A 12787-nucleotide genomic window follows, 5' to 3' on the forward strand; every position below is an offset into this window, starting at 1 on the left:
TAGGCTGTGAGGGACCTGTATGGGTTGTGAGGGACCTGTATGGGCTGGGAGGGACCTGTATGGGCTGTGAGGGAACTGTATGGGCTGGGAGGGACCTGTATGGGCTGGGAGGGACCTGTATGGGCTGTGAGGGACCTGTATGGGCTGTGAGGGACCTGTATGGGCTGTGAGGGACCTGTATGGGCTGTGAGGGACCTGTATGGGCTGTGAGGGACCTGTATGGGCTGTGAGGGACCTGTATGGGCTGTGAGGGACCTGTATGGGCTGTGAGGGACCTGTATGGGCTGTGAGGGACCTGTATGGGCTGTGAGGGACCTGTATGGGCTGTGAGGGACCTGTATGGGCTGTGAGGGACCTGTATGGGCTGTGAGGGACCTGTATGGGCTGTGAGGGACCTGTATGGGCTGTGAGGGACCTGTATGGGCTGTGAGGGACCTGTATGGGTTGTGAGGGACCTGTATGGGCTGGGAGGGACCTGTATGGGCTGTGAGGGACCTGTGTGGGCTGTGAGGGACCTGTGTGGGCTGTGAGGGACCTGTATGGGCTGTGAGGGACCTGTATGGGCTGTGAGGGACCTGTATGACTTGTAGGGGATCTGTATAGGCTGTGAGGGACCTGTGTGGGCTGTGAGGGACCTGTATGGGCTGTGAGGGACCTGTGTGGGCTGTGAGGGACCTGTATGACTTGTAGGGGATCTGTATAGGCTGTGAGGGACCTGTATGGGTTGTGAGGGACCTGTATGGGCTGGGAGGGACCTGTATGGGCTGTGAGGGAACTGTATGGGCTGTGAGGGACCTGTATGGGCTGGGAGGGACCTGTATGGGCTGTGAGGGACCTGTATGGGCTGTGAGGGACCTGTATGGGCTGTGAGGGACCTGTATGGGCTGTGAGGGACCTGTATGGGCTGTGAGGGACCTGTATGGGCTGTGAGGGACCTGTATGGGCTGTGAGGGACCTGTATGGGCTGTGAGGGACCTGTATGGGCTGTGAGGGACCTGTATGGGCTGTGAGGGACCTGTATGGGCTGTGAGGGACCTGTATGGGCTGTGAGGGACCTGTATGGGCTGTGAGGGACCTGTATGGGCTGTGAGGGACCTGTATGGGTTGTGAGGGACCTGTATGGGCTGGGAGGGACCTGTATGGGCTGTGAGGGACCTGTGTGGGCTGTGAGGGACCTGTGTGGGCTGTGAGGGACCTGTATGGGCTGTGAGGGACCTGTATGGGCTGTGAGGGACCTGTATGACTTGTAGGGGATCTGTATAGGCTGTGAGGGACCTGTGTGGGCTGTGAGGGACCTGTATGGGCTGTGAGGGACCTGTATGGGCTGTGAGGGACCTGTATGGGCTGTGAGGGACCTGTATGGGCTGTGAGGGACCTGTATGACTTGTAGGGGATCTGTATAGGCTGTGAGGGAACTGTATGGGCTGTGAGGGACCTGTATGGGCTGTGAGGGACCTGTATGGGCTGTGAGGGACCTGTATGACTTGTAGGGGATCTGTATAGGCTGTGAGGGAACTGTATGGGCTGTGAGGGACCTGTATGGGCTGTGAGGGACCTGTATGGGCTGTGAGGGACCTGTATGGGCTGTGAGGGACCTGTATGGGCTGTGAGGGACCTGTATGACTTGTAGGGGATCTGTATAGGCTGTGAGGGACCTGTATGGGCTGTGAGGGACCTGTATGGGCTGTGAGGGACCTGTATGGGCTGTGAGGGACCTGTATGACTTGTAGGGGATCTGTATAGGCTGTGAGGGACCTGTATGGGCTGTGAGGGACCTGTATGACTTGTAGGGGATCTGTATAGGCTGTGAGGGACCTGTATGGGCTGTGAGGGACCTGTATGGGCTGTGAGGGACCTGTATGGGCTGTGAGGGACCTGTATGGGCTGTGAGGGACCTGTATGGGCTGGGAGGGACCTGTATGGGCTGTGAGGGACCTGTATGGGCTGTGAGGGACCTGTATGGGCTGTGAGGGACCTGTATGGGCTGTGAGGGACCTGTATGGGCTGTGAGGGACCTGTATGGGCTGTGAGGGACCTGTATGGGCTGGGAGGGACCTGTATGGGCTGTGAGGGACCTGTATGGGCTGTGAGGGACCTGTATGGGCTGTGAGGGACCTGTATGACTTGTAGGGGATCTGTATAGGCTGTGAGGGACCTGTATGGGCTGTGAGGGACCTGTATGGGCTGTGAGGGACCTGTATGGGCTGGGAGGGACCTGTATGACTTGTAGGGGATCTGTATAGGCTGTGAGGGACCTGTATGGGCTGTGAGGGACCTGTGTGGGCTGTGAGGGACCTGTATGGGCTGTGAGGGACCTGTATGGGCTGTGAGGGACCTGTATGGGCTGTGAGGGACCTGTATGACTTGTAGGGGATCTGTATAGGCTGTGAGGGACCTGTATGGGCTGTGAGGGACCTGTATGGGCTGTGAGGGACCTGTATGGGCTGGGAGGGACCTGTATGACTTGTAGGGGATCTGTATAGGCTGTGAGGGACCTGTATGGGCTGTGAGGGACCTGTGTGGGCTGTGAGGGACCTGTATGGGCTGTGAGGGACCTGTATGGGCTGTGAGGGACCTGTGTGGGCTGTGAGGGACCTGTATGGGCTGTGAGGGACCTGTATAGGCTGTGAGGGACCTGTGTGGGCTGTGAGGGACCTGTATGGGCTGTGAGGGACCTGTATGGGCTGTGAGGGACCTGTATGGGCTGTGAGGGACCTGTGTGGGCTGTGAGGGACCTGTATGGGCTGTGAGGGACCTGTATAGGCTGTGAGGGACCTGTGTGGGCTGTGAGGGACCTGTATGGGCTGTGAGGGACCTGTATGGGCTGTGAGGGACCTGTATGGGCTGTGAGGGACCTGTATGGGCTGTGAGGGACCTGTATAGGCTGTGAGGGACCTGTATGGGCTGTGAGGGACCTGTGTGGGCTGTGAGGGACCTGTATGGGCTGTGAGGGACCTGTATGGGCTGTGAGGGACCTGTATGGGCTGTGAGGGACCTGTATGGGCTGTGAGGGACCTGTATAGGCTGTGAGGGACCTGTGTGGGCTGTGAGGGACCTGTATGGGCTGTGAGGGACCTGTATGGGCTGTGAGGGACCTGTATAGGCTGTGAGGGACCTGTATGGGCTGTGAGGGACCTGTATGGGCTGTGAGGGACCTGTATGGGCTGTGAGGGACCTGTATGGGCTGTGAGGGACCTGTATGGGCTGTGAGGGACCTGTATGGGCTGTGAGGGACCTGTATGGGCTGTGAGGGACCTGTATGGGCTGTGAGGGACCTGTATGGGCTGTGAGGGACCTGTATGGGCTGTGAGGGATCTGTATGGGCTGTGAGGGACCTGTATGGGCTGTGAGGGACCTGTGTGGGCTGTGAGGGACCTGTATGACTTGTAGGGGACCTGTATGGGCTGTGAGGGACCTGTATGGGCTGTGAGGGACCTGTATGGGCTGTGAGGGAACTGTATGGGCTGTGAGGGACCTGTATGGGCTGTGAGGGACCTGTATGGGCTGTGAGGGACCTGTATGGGCTGTGAGGGACCTGTATGGGCTGTGAGGGACCTGTATAGGCTGTGAGGGACCTGTGTGGGCTGTGAGGGACCTGTATGGGCTGTGAGGGACCTGTATGGGCTGTGAGGGACCTGTATAGGCTGTGAGGGACCTGTATGGGCTGTGAGGGACCTGTATGGGCTGTGAGGGACCTGTATGGGCTGTGAGGGACCTGTATGGGCTGTGAGGGACCTGTATGGGCTGTGAGGGACCTGTATGGGCTGTGAGGGACCTGTATGGGCTGTGAGGGACCTGTATGGGCTGTGAGGGACCTGTATGGGCTGTGAGGGATCTGTATGGGCTGTGAGGGACCTGTATGGGCTGTGAGGGACCTGTGTGGGCTGTGAGGGACCTGTGTGGGCTGTGAGGGACCTGTATGGGCTGTGAGGGACCTGTGTGGGCTGTGAGGGACCTGTATGACTTGTAGGGGACCTGTATGGGCTGTGAGGGACCTGTATGGGCTGTGAGGGACCTGTATGGGCTGTGAGGGAACTGTATGGGCTGTGAGGGACCTGTATGGGCTGTGAGGGACCTGTATGGGCTGTGAGGGACCTGTATGGGCTGTGAGGGACCTGTATGGGCTGTGAGGGACCTGTATGGGCTGTGAGGGACCTGTATGGGCTGTGAGGGAACTGTATGGGCTGTGAGGGACCTGTATGGGCTGTGAGGGACCTGTATGGGCTGTGAGGGACCTGTATGGGCTGTGAGGGACCTGTATGGGCTGTGAGGGACCTGTATGGGCTGGGAGGGACCTGTATGACTTGTAGGGGATCTGTATAGGCTGTGAGGGACCTGTATGGGCTGTGAGGGACCTGTATGGGCTGTGAGGGACCTGTATGGGCTGTGAGGGACCTGTAAGGGCTGTGAGGGACCTGTATGGGCTGTGAGGGACCTGTATGGGCTGTGAGGGACCTGTATGGGCTGTGAGGGACCTGTATGGGCTGTGAGGGACCTGTATGGGCTGTGAGGGACCTGTATGGGCTGTGAGGGACCTGTATGGGCTGTGAGGGACCTGTATGGGTTGTGAGGGACCTGTATGACTTGTAGGGGATCTGTATAGGCTGTGAGGGACCTGTATGGGCTGGGAGGGACCTGTATGGGCTGGGAGGGACCTGTATGGGCTGTGAGGGACCTGTATGACTTGTAGGGGATCTGTATAGGCTGTGAGGGACCTGTATGGGCTGGGAGGGACCTGTATGGGCTGTGAGGGACCTGTATAGGCTGTGAGGGACCTGTATGGGCTGGGAGGGACCTGTATGGGCTGTGAGGGACCTGTATGGGCTGTGAGGGACCTGTATGGGCTGTGAGGGACCTGTATGGGCTGGGAGGGACCTGTATGGGCTGTGAGGGACCTGTATGGGCTGGGAGGGACCTGTATGGGCTGTGAGGGACCTGTATGGGCTGGGAGGGACCTGTATGACTTGTAGGGGATCTGTATAGGCTGTGAGGGACCTGTATGGGCTGTGAGGGACCTGTATGGGTTGTGAGGGACCTGTATGGGCTGTGAGGGACCTGTATGGGCTGTGAGGGACCTGTATGGGCTGTGAGGGACCTGTATGGGCTGTGAGGGACCTGTATGGGCTGTGAGGGACCTGTATGGGTTGTGAGGGACCTGTATGGGCTGTGAGGGACCTGTATGGGCTGTGAGGGACCTGTATGGGCTGTGAGGGACCTGTATGGGCTGTGAGGGACCTGTATGGGCTGTGAGGGACCTGTATGACTTGTAGGGGATCTGTATAGGCTGTGAGGGACCTGTATGGGCTGGGAGGGACCTGTATGGGCTGTGAGGGACCTGTATAGGCTGTGAGGGACCTGTATGGGCTGTGAGGGACCTGTGTGGGCTGTGAGGGACCTGTAAGGGCTGGGAGGGACCTGTGTGGGCTGTGAGGGACCTGTATGGGCTGTGAGGGACCTGTATGGGCTGTGAGGGACCTGTAAGGGCTGGGAGGGACCTGTGTGGGCTGTGAGGGACCTGTATGGGTTGTGAGGGACCTGTATGGGTTGTGAGGGACCTGTATGGGTTGTGAGGGACCTGTATGGGTTGTGAGGGACCTGTATGGGTTGTGAGGGACCTGTATGGGTTGTGAGGGACCTGTATGGGTTGTGAGGGACCTGTATGACTTGTAGGGGACCTGTAAGGACTGGGAGGGACCTGTGTGGGAACTGTATGGGTTGTGAGGGACCTGTATGACTTGTAGGGGACCTGTAGGGGACCTGTAAGGGATCTGTAGGGGACCTGTATGGGTTGTAAGGGATCTGCTTGACCTGTAAGACACCTACGAGGGACCTGTATGGGCTGTGGGGGACCTAAAGGGGACCGGCCAGACCTGTGGGGGAGATGGGGAGGGGTGTTAGACCTGTAGGGGACCTGTATGGGCTGTGAGTGATCTGTGTGGGCTGTGAGGGACCTGTAAGAGACCTGTGAGGGACCTGCATGGGCTGTGAGGGACCTGTATGACCTGTGGGTGACCTATTGGGGACCGGCTAGACCTGTGGGGGAGATGGGGAGGGATGTTAGACCTGTAGGGGACCTGTATGGGATCTGTATGGGCTGTGAGGGACCTGTATGGAATCTGTAAGAGACCTGTGGGGGACCTGTATGATTTATGAGGGATTTGTATGACCAGTAAAAGACCTGAGGCAAAATGACCTGATAGATATCTGGTTTTGGGGTAAAAGCATCAGGTTCAGCTTACATGCCTTATTTTGGCATAGAATGACCTGTAAGGCTTCAAATGACCTGCTAGGTATCTGGTTTTCGGGTAAAATGACCTCTGTCTGACCTGTAAGGTTTCAAGTGACCTGCTAGGTATCTGGTTTTCGGGTAAAATGACCTCTGTCTGACCTGTAACATTCCAAATGACCTGGTAGGTATCTAGGTTTTCGGGTAAAATGACCTCTGTATGACCTGTAAGGTTTCAAATGACCTGACATATTTCTAGTTTTAGGCAAAAATTATTTCCTTGACCTGTATGGGTTTAAATGACCTGAAATAATTCAAGTTTTCGGGTAAAATGATCTATGTCTGACCTGTGTGGTTTCAAATGACCTGATATTCTTCTAGTTTCAGGGTTACTTGACCTCGCTGACCTCTACGGTGTGATAAGACCTGTTATATAAATATATATATATATATATATATATATATATATATATATATATATATATATATATATATATATATATATATATATATATATTTGTAAGGTAACCTGACCTGTAAAATGACCAATATGACCTGTTAGACACGCAGTTTTAGGGTAAACTAACCTCTCTCTGACCTGTAAAGATTCACATGACCTGAAATACTTCTAGTGTTCGGGTAAAATGACCTGTTTGACCTGTGTGGATTCAAAAGACCTGGTAGATATCTAGTTTTCGTGTGGAATGACCTCCGTCTGACCTGTAAGGGTTCAAATGACCTGATATGCTTGAACTGTCGGGTAGAATGACCGGTGTGACCTCTTTGGTGTGATAAGACCTGTTGAATATATATTTGTAAGGCAACCCGACCTGTGAAATGATCAATATGACCTGTTTTAGGGTAAAATAACCTCTGTCTGACCTGTAAGGATTCAAGTGACCTGAAATACTTGTAGTTTTCGGGAAAAGTGACCTCCCTGACCTGTATAGGGATCTGATGACCTAATATCTTCTTGTTTTTTGGTAAACTGACCTTTGCCTGACCTGTTTAGGGATCTCATGACCTAATATCTTACATTTTAGGGTAAACTGACCTCTGTCTGACCTGTATAGGGATCTCATGACCTAATATCTTCTATTTTCGGGTAAATTGACCTCTGTCTGACCTGTTTAGGGATCTCATGACCTAATATCTTACATTTTAGGGTAAACTGACCTCTGTCTGACCTGTATAGGGATCTCATGACCTAATATCTACTAGTCTTAAGGTAAAATAACCTCTGCCTGACCTGTGTGGGTTCAACTGACCTAAAATACTTGTAGTTTTCGGGTAAAATGACCTCCCTGACCTGTATAGGGATCTCATGACCTAATATCTTACATTTTAGGGTAAACTGACCTCTGTCTGACCTGTTTAGAGATCTCATGATCTAATATCTTACATTTTAGGGTAAACTGACCTCTGCCTGACCTGTTTAGGGATCTCATGACCTAATATCTTCTATTTTCGGGTAAACTGACCTCTGTCTGACCTGTTTAGGGATCTCATGACCTAATATCTTCTATTTTCGGGTAAATTAACCTCTGTCTGACCTGTTTAGGGATCTCATGACCTAATATCTACTAGTCAGGGTAAAATGACCTCTGTCTGACCTGTTTAGGGATCTCATGACCTAATATCTACTAGTCTTAGGGTAAAATGACCTCTGTATAACCTGTAAGGATTCAAGTGACCTGAAATACTTGTAGTTTTCGGGTAAACTGACTGACCTCCCTGACCTGTATAGGGATCTCATGACCTAATATCTTCTATTTTCGGGTAAATTGACCTCTGTCTGACCTGTTTAGGGATCTCATGACCTAATATCTACTATTCTTAGGGTAAAATAACCTCTGCCTGACCTGTTTAGGGATCTCATGACCTAATATCTTATATTTTCGGGTAAACCGACCTCTGTCTGACCTGTTTAGGGATCTCATGACCTAATATCTTACATTTTAGGGTAAACTGACCTCTGTCTGACCTGTTTAGGGATCTCATGACCTAATATCTTCTATTTTCGGGTAAATTGACCTCTGTCTGACCTGTTTAGGGATCTCATGACCTAATATCTTCTATTTTCGGGTAAATTGACCTCTGTCTGACCTGTTTAGGGATCTCATGACCTAATATCTACTAGTTTTTGGGTAAAATGACCTCTGTCTGACCTGTTTAGGGATCTCATGACCTAATATCTACTAGTCTTAGGGTAAAATGACCTCTGTCTGACCTGTAAAGATTCAAGTGACCTGAAATACTTGTAGTTTTCGGGAAAAGTGACCTCCCTGACCTGTATAGGGATCTCATGACCTAATATCTACTAGTTTTTTGGTAAACCGACCTCTGTCTGACCTGTTTTGGGATCTCATGATCTAATATCTACTAGTTTTAGGGTAAAATGACCTCTGTATAACCTGTAAGGATTCAACTGACCTAAAATACTTGTAGTTTTCGGGTAAACTGACCTCCCTGACCTGTAAAGATTCACATGACCTAATATCTTCTATTTTCGGGTAAATTGACCTCTGTCTGACCTGTTTAGGGATCTCATGACCTAATATCTACTAGTCTTAGGGTAAAATGACCTCTGTCTGACCTGTAAAGATTCAAGTGACCTGAAATACCTGTAGTTTTCGGGTAAAATGACCTCCCTGACCTGTATAGGGATCTCATGACCTAATATCTTACATTTTAGGGTAAACTGACCTCTGCCTGACCTGTGTGGGTTCAACTGACCTAAAATACTTCCAGAAATATAGTTTTCGTGTAAAATTGACCTACGTTTTATAGACAAATTGTTAAATTGACCTGTTTTTTATAGATAAATTGACCTGTTAACTTTTGTTTTAAGACGAAAAATAGGGAAAATGACCTGATTTTTTTTAGCAAATGTAAGAAAATGTGTTATTTTAAGATTAACATTTATTGTATCCTTAATCTTATTGATTCTAATAGATTACAAATTATAATTATCGTTATTATAGATTATTATTATTATTTTTTATTTCCAAACAAACATGAAATTCAAATAAATAATAGATTATATATATATATATATATATATATATATATATATATATATATATATATATATAAATAAATATATATATATATATATATATATATATATATATATATATATATATATATATATATATATATATATATATATATATATATATATATATATATATATATATATACACACACAATTGTACATATAATAATAATAATAACAATAATAATACTAATATCAATAATAATAATAATATCAATAATAATAATAATATCAATAATAAATGCATTTATTCTTATAGTATAAAAACAACACTTGGTGGAGGAACAAATAACCTGTCACGACCTGTCATAACCTGCCATGACCTGTCAGACCCGTGTTTCTCCTCAACATGACCTTTCTCGACCTCCTACGACCCTCCATGACCCTTGAACTACCTCTGATGACCTACAACGACCTCGAACTACCTCTCACAACCTTCCATGACTTCCTACTACCTCCCATGAGCTCTCACAACCTCCCATGACCTCTCACAACCTCCCATGACCTATCACAACCTCCCATGACCTCTCACAACCTCCCATGACCTCTCACAACCTCCCATGACCTCTCACAACCTCCCATGACCTCTCACAACCTCCCATGACCTCTCACAACCTCCTATGACCTCTCACAACCTCCCATGACCTCTCACAACCTTCCATGACCTCCTACTACCTCCCATGAGCTCTCACAACCTCCCATGACCTCTTACGACCCCCCACAACCTTGTATTACCTCTCACAACCTCCCATGACCTCAAACGACCTCCTATGACCTATTATAACCTCCTATGCCTTTGTATTACCTTCCTCTATCTCCTACGACCCCCCACGACCTCTACTTCTTAGAACCTCTCACGACTTCCAACGACCTCCCATGACCTCCAACGACCTATCGCTACTTCCTAGAACCTCTGGTGACCTCTCACAACATCCCATGACCTCAAACGACCTTCTATTACCTCCCACGACCTCCAATGACCTTCTATTACCTCCCACGACCTCCAATGACCTTGTATTACCTCCCACGACCTCCCATGACCTTGTATTACCTCCCACGACCTCCACTGACCCCCCCCCCCCCGGCGGCCCACCCCACAACCTACAACGACCTCACATGACCTCAAACGACCTCCTATGACCTCCATTGACCTCCAACGACCTTACATGACCTCCATTGACCTCCAACGACCTCACATGACCCATATTGACCTCCATTGACCCCACCCCCCGCACTCACCATCGTCTCCCTCGGCGCCCTTCTCGGACCTGCCGACGGACCCCGGGACCCCATCCTCCCCAGGGGTCCCCGGGAGCCCTGGGGGACCCCTGAAGCCCAAGCCACCGGGGCGTCCTTCGTATCCGTCTTCCCCTGGGAGGCCCGGAATGCCCTGGATGCCCTGCGGTCCTGGGGGGCCCCTGTGGGAATGGGAATGGGAATGAGAACGGGAATGGGAATGGGGAGAAATTTAAGAAAGAGAGAGAGAGAGAGAGAGAGAGAGAGAGAGAGAGAGAGAGAGAGAGAGAGAGAGAGAGAGAGAGAGAGAGAGAGAGAGAGAGAGAGAGAAGACATTTTCTCCTGGGAGACCCGGAATGCCCTGCGGTCCTGGGGGGCCCCTGTGGGAACGGGAATGGGAATGGGAATGTGAATGTGAATGGTTAGAAATTTAAGAAAAAAAAGTCAATGTTGAAATATTTTTTAATAATAATAATAATAAAAAAAAAGAGAGAGAGAGAAAGACATTTTCCCCTGGGAGGCCCGGAATGCCCTGGATGCCCTGCGGTCCTGGGGGGCCCCTGTGGGAATGGGAATGGGAATGAGAAAAATCAGTGTTAATATATTTTTAAAATAATAATAATAATAAAATAATAATAATAATAATAATAATAATAATAATAATAATAATAATAATAATAATAATAATAATAATAATAATAATAATAATAATAATAATAATAATAATAATAATAAATCTGAAATGCCCTGGATGCCCTGAGGTCCCCTGTGGGAATGAGAACGGGAATGGGAATGGGAATGGTTAGAAATTTAAGAAAAAAAGGAGAAAAAAGTGAAAAAATCAATGTTGATATATTTCTAATGATATAGCATAAAAAGATAATAAATCTGGAATGCCATGGAATGAACTGGAATGGGAATGAGAACGGGAATTGGAATGGGAACGAGAACGGGAATGGGAATGGGAATGAGAATGGGAATGAGAACGGGAATTATATTGTGGTTAGAAATTTAAGAAAAAAATATGAAGGAAAGAATATGGAAATAATATGTAACTTAAAGAAAAATAAATGAATAATAAAACTAAAAAGTTAAGAAAAATATGAAAATAATTCATAAAATAAATAATAACGAATAATAGATAAATAAATAGACATATATATATATATATATATATATATATATATATATATATATATATATATATATATATATATATATATATATATATATATATATATTAAACAAATAACTAAAGTATAATATATCTATCTATCTATCCATCTATTTATCTGTTTATTTATCCATCCATCTCTCTCTCTCTTTCTCTCTCTCTCTCCCTCGCTCACTCCCTCCTTTCATCCATTCACCTCTACACACATCCATCTTTCCACCCACACCCTATCCACCCATCCACCTCCCTACCCACTTCTCCACCCCCCACCTATCCACCTATCCATCCATCCACCCACCTATCCACCTCACCTGTAAATGACCAGATCCAGCGGGTCGTATATACCGGGTAACCCGACCCCCCCCCCCACCTCTCTCCACCCACCCATACCCACCCCACCTCTCCACCCACCCACCCCCAACCCACCTCTCCACCCACCCCTCCACCCTATCCACCCACCCAAACCCCCCCAACCCCCACCTCTCCACCTCTCTCCACCCCCCCACCTCTCCCCCCCCTACCCACACCCTATACCTCCCTTCCCCATACCCACACCCCATACCCACCCCCCATCCAAACCCCACCTATCCACCTATCCACCTCACCTGTAAATGACCAGATCCAGCGGGTCGTATATACCGGGTAACCCGACCCACTTCCCTACCCATCCCCCTACCTCTCTCCACCCCCCATCCAATCCCCCCCCATACCCACCTATCCACCTCTCTCCACTCCCCCATACCCCCCCAAACCCCCCAAACCCCACCTATCCACCCCTTCATACCCACCCCACCCCCCAAACCCACCCCCCATCCAAACCCACCCACCCCACCTATCCACCTCCCTATCCACCTATCCACCTCACCTGTAAATGACCAGATCCAGCGGGTCGTATATTCCGGGTAACCCGACCCCCCCCCCCACCTATCCACCCCCCCCCCATCCACCCCCCACCACCCTACCCACCCATCCCTCACCCCTCCACCTATCCACTCCCCCAAACCCACCCCAAACCCCACCTATCCACCCCCTCATACCCCCCCCCATACCCCCCAAACCCACCTATCCACCTCACCTGTAAATGACCAGATCC

General features: G+C 49.7%; 1 protein-coding gene across 1 annotated transcript in view; it reads right to left on the reverse strand.

Annotated features, from left to right (window-relative positions):
* Positions 1-12052, reverse strand: part of LOC138860873 (collagen alpha-1(IV) chain-like) — a gene marked incomplete at both ends in the record, with an annotated part of 46408 nt that extends 34356 nt beyond the window's left edge. Inside the window, 2 exon segments of the mRNA XM_070119333.1 lie at positions 10524-10702; positions 12006-12052. Of these exon segments, the coding sequence (XP_069975434.1) occupies positions 10524-10702; positions 12006-12052 (226 nt within the window).
* Between the last annotated feature and the right edge of the window lie 735 nt (positions 12053-12787).

The sequence above is a fragment of the Penaeus vannamei genome, unplaced genomic scaffold (genome assembly GCF_042767895.1).
Source record: "Penaeus vannamei isolate JL-2024 unplaced genomic scaffold, ASM4276789v1 unanchor60, whole genome shotgun sequence".
Taxonomy (NCBI): domain Eukaryota; kingdom Metazoa; phylum Arthropoda; class Malacostraca; order Decapoda; family Penaeidae; genus Penaeus; species Penaeus vannamei.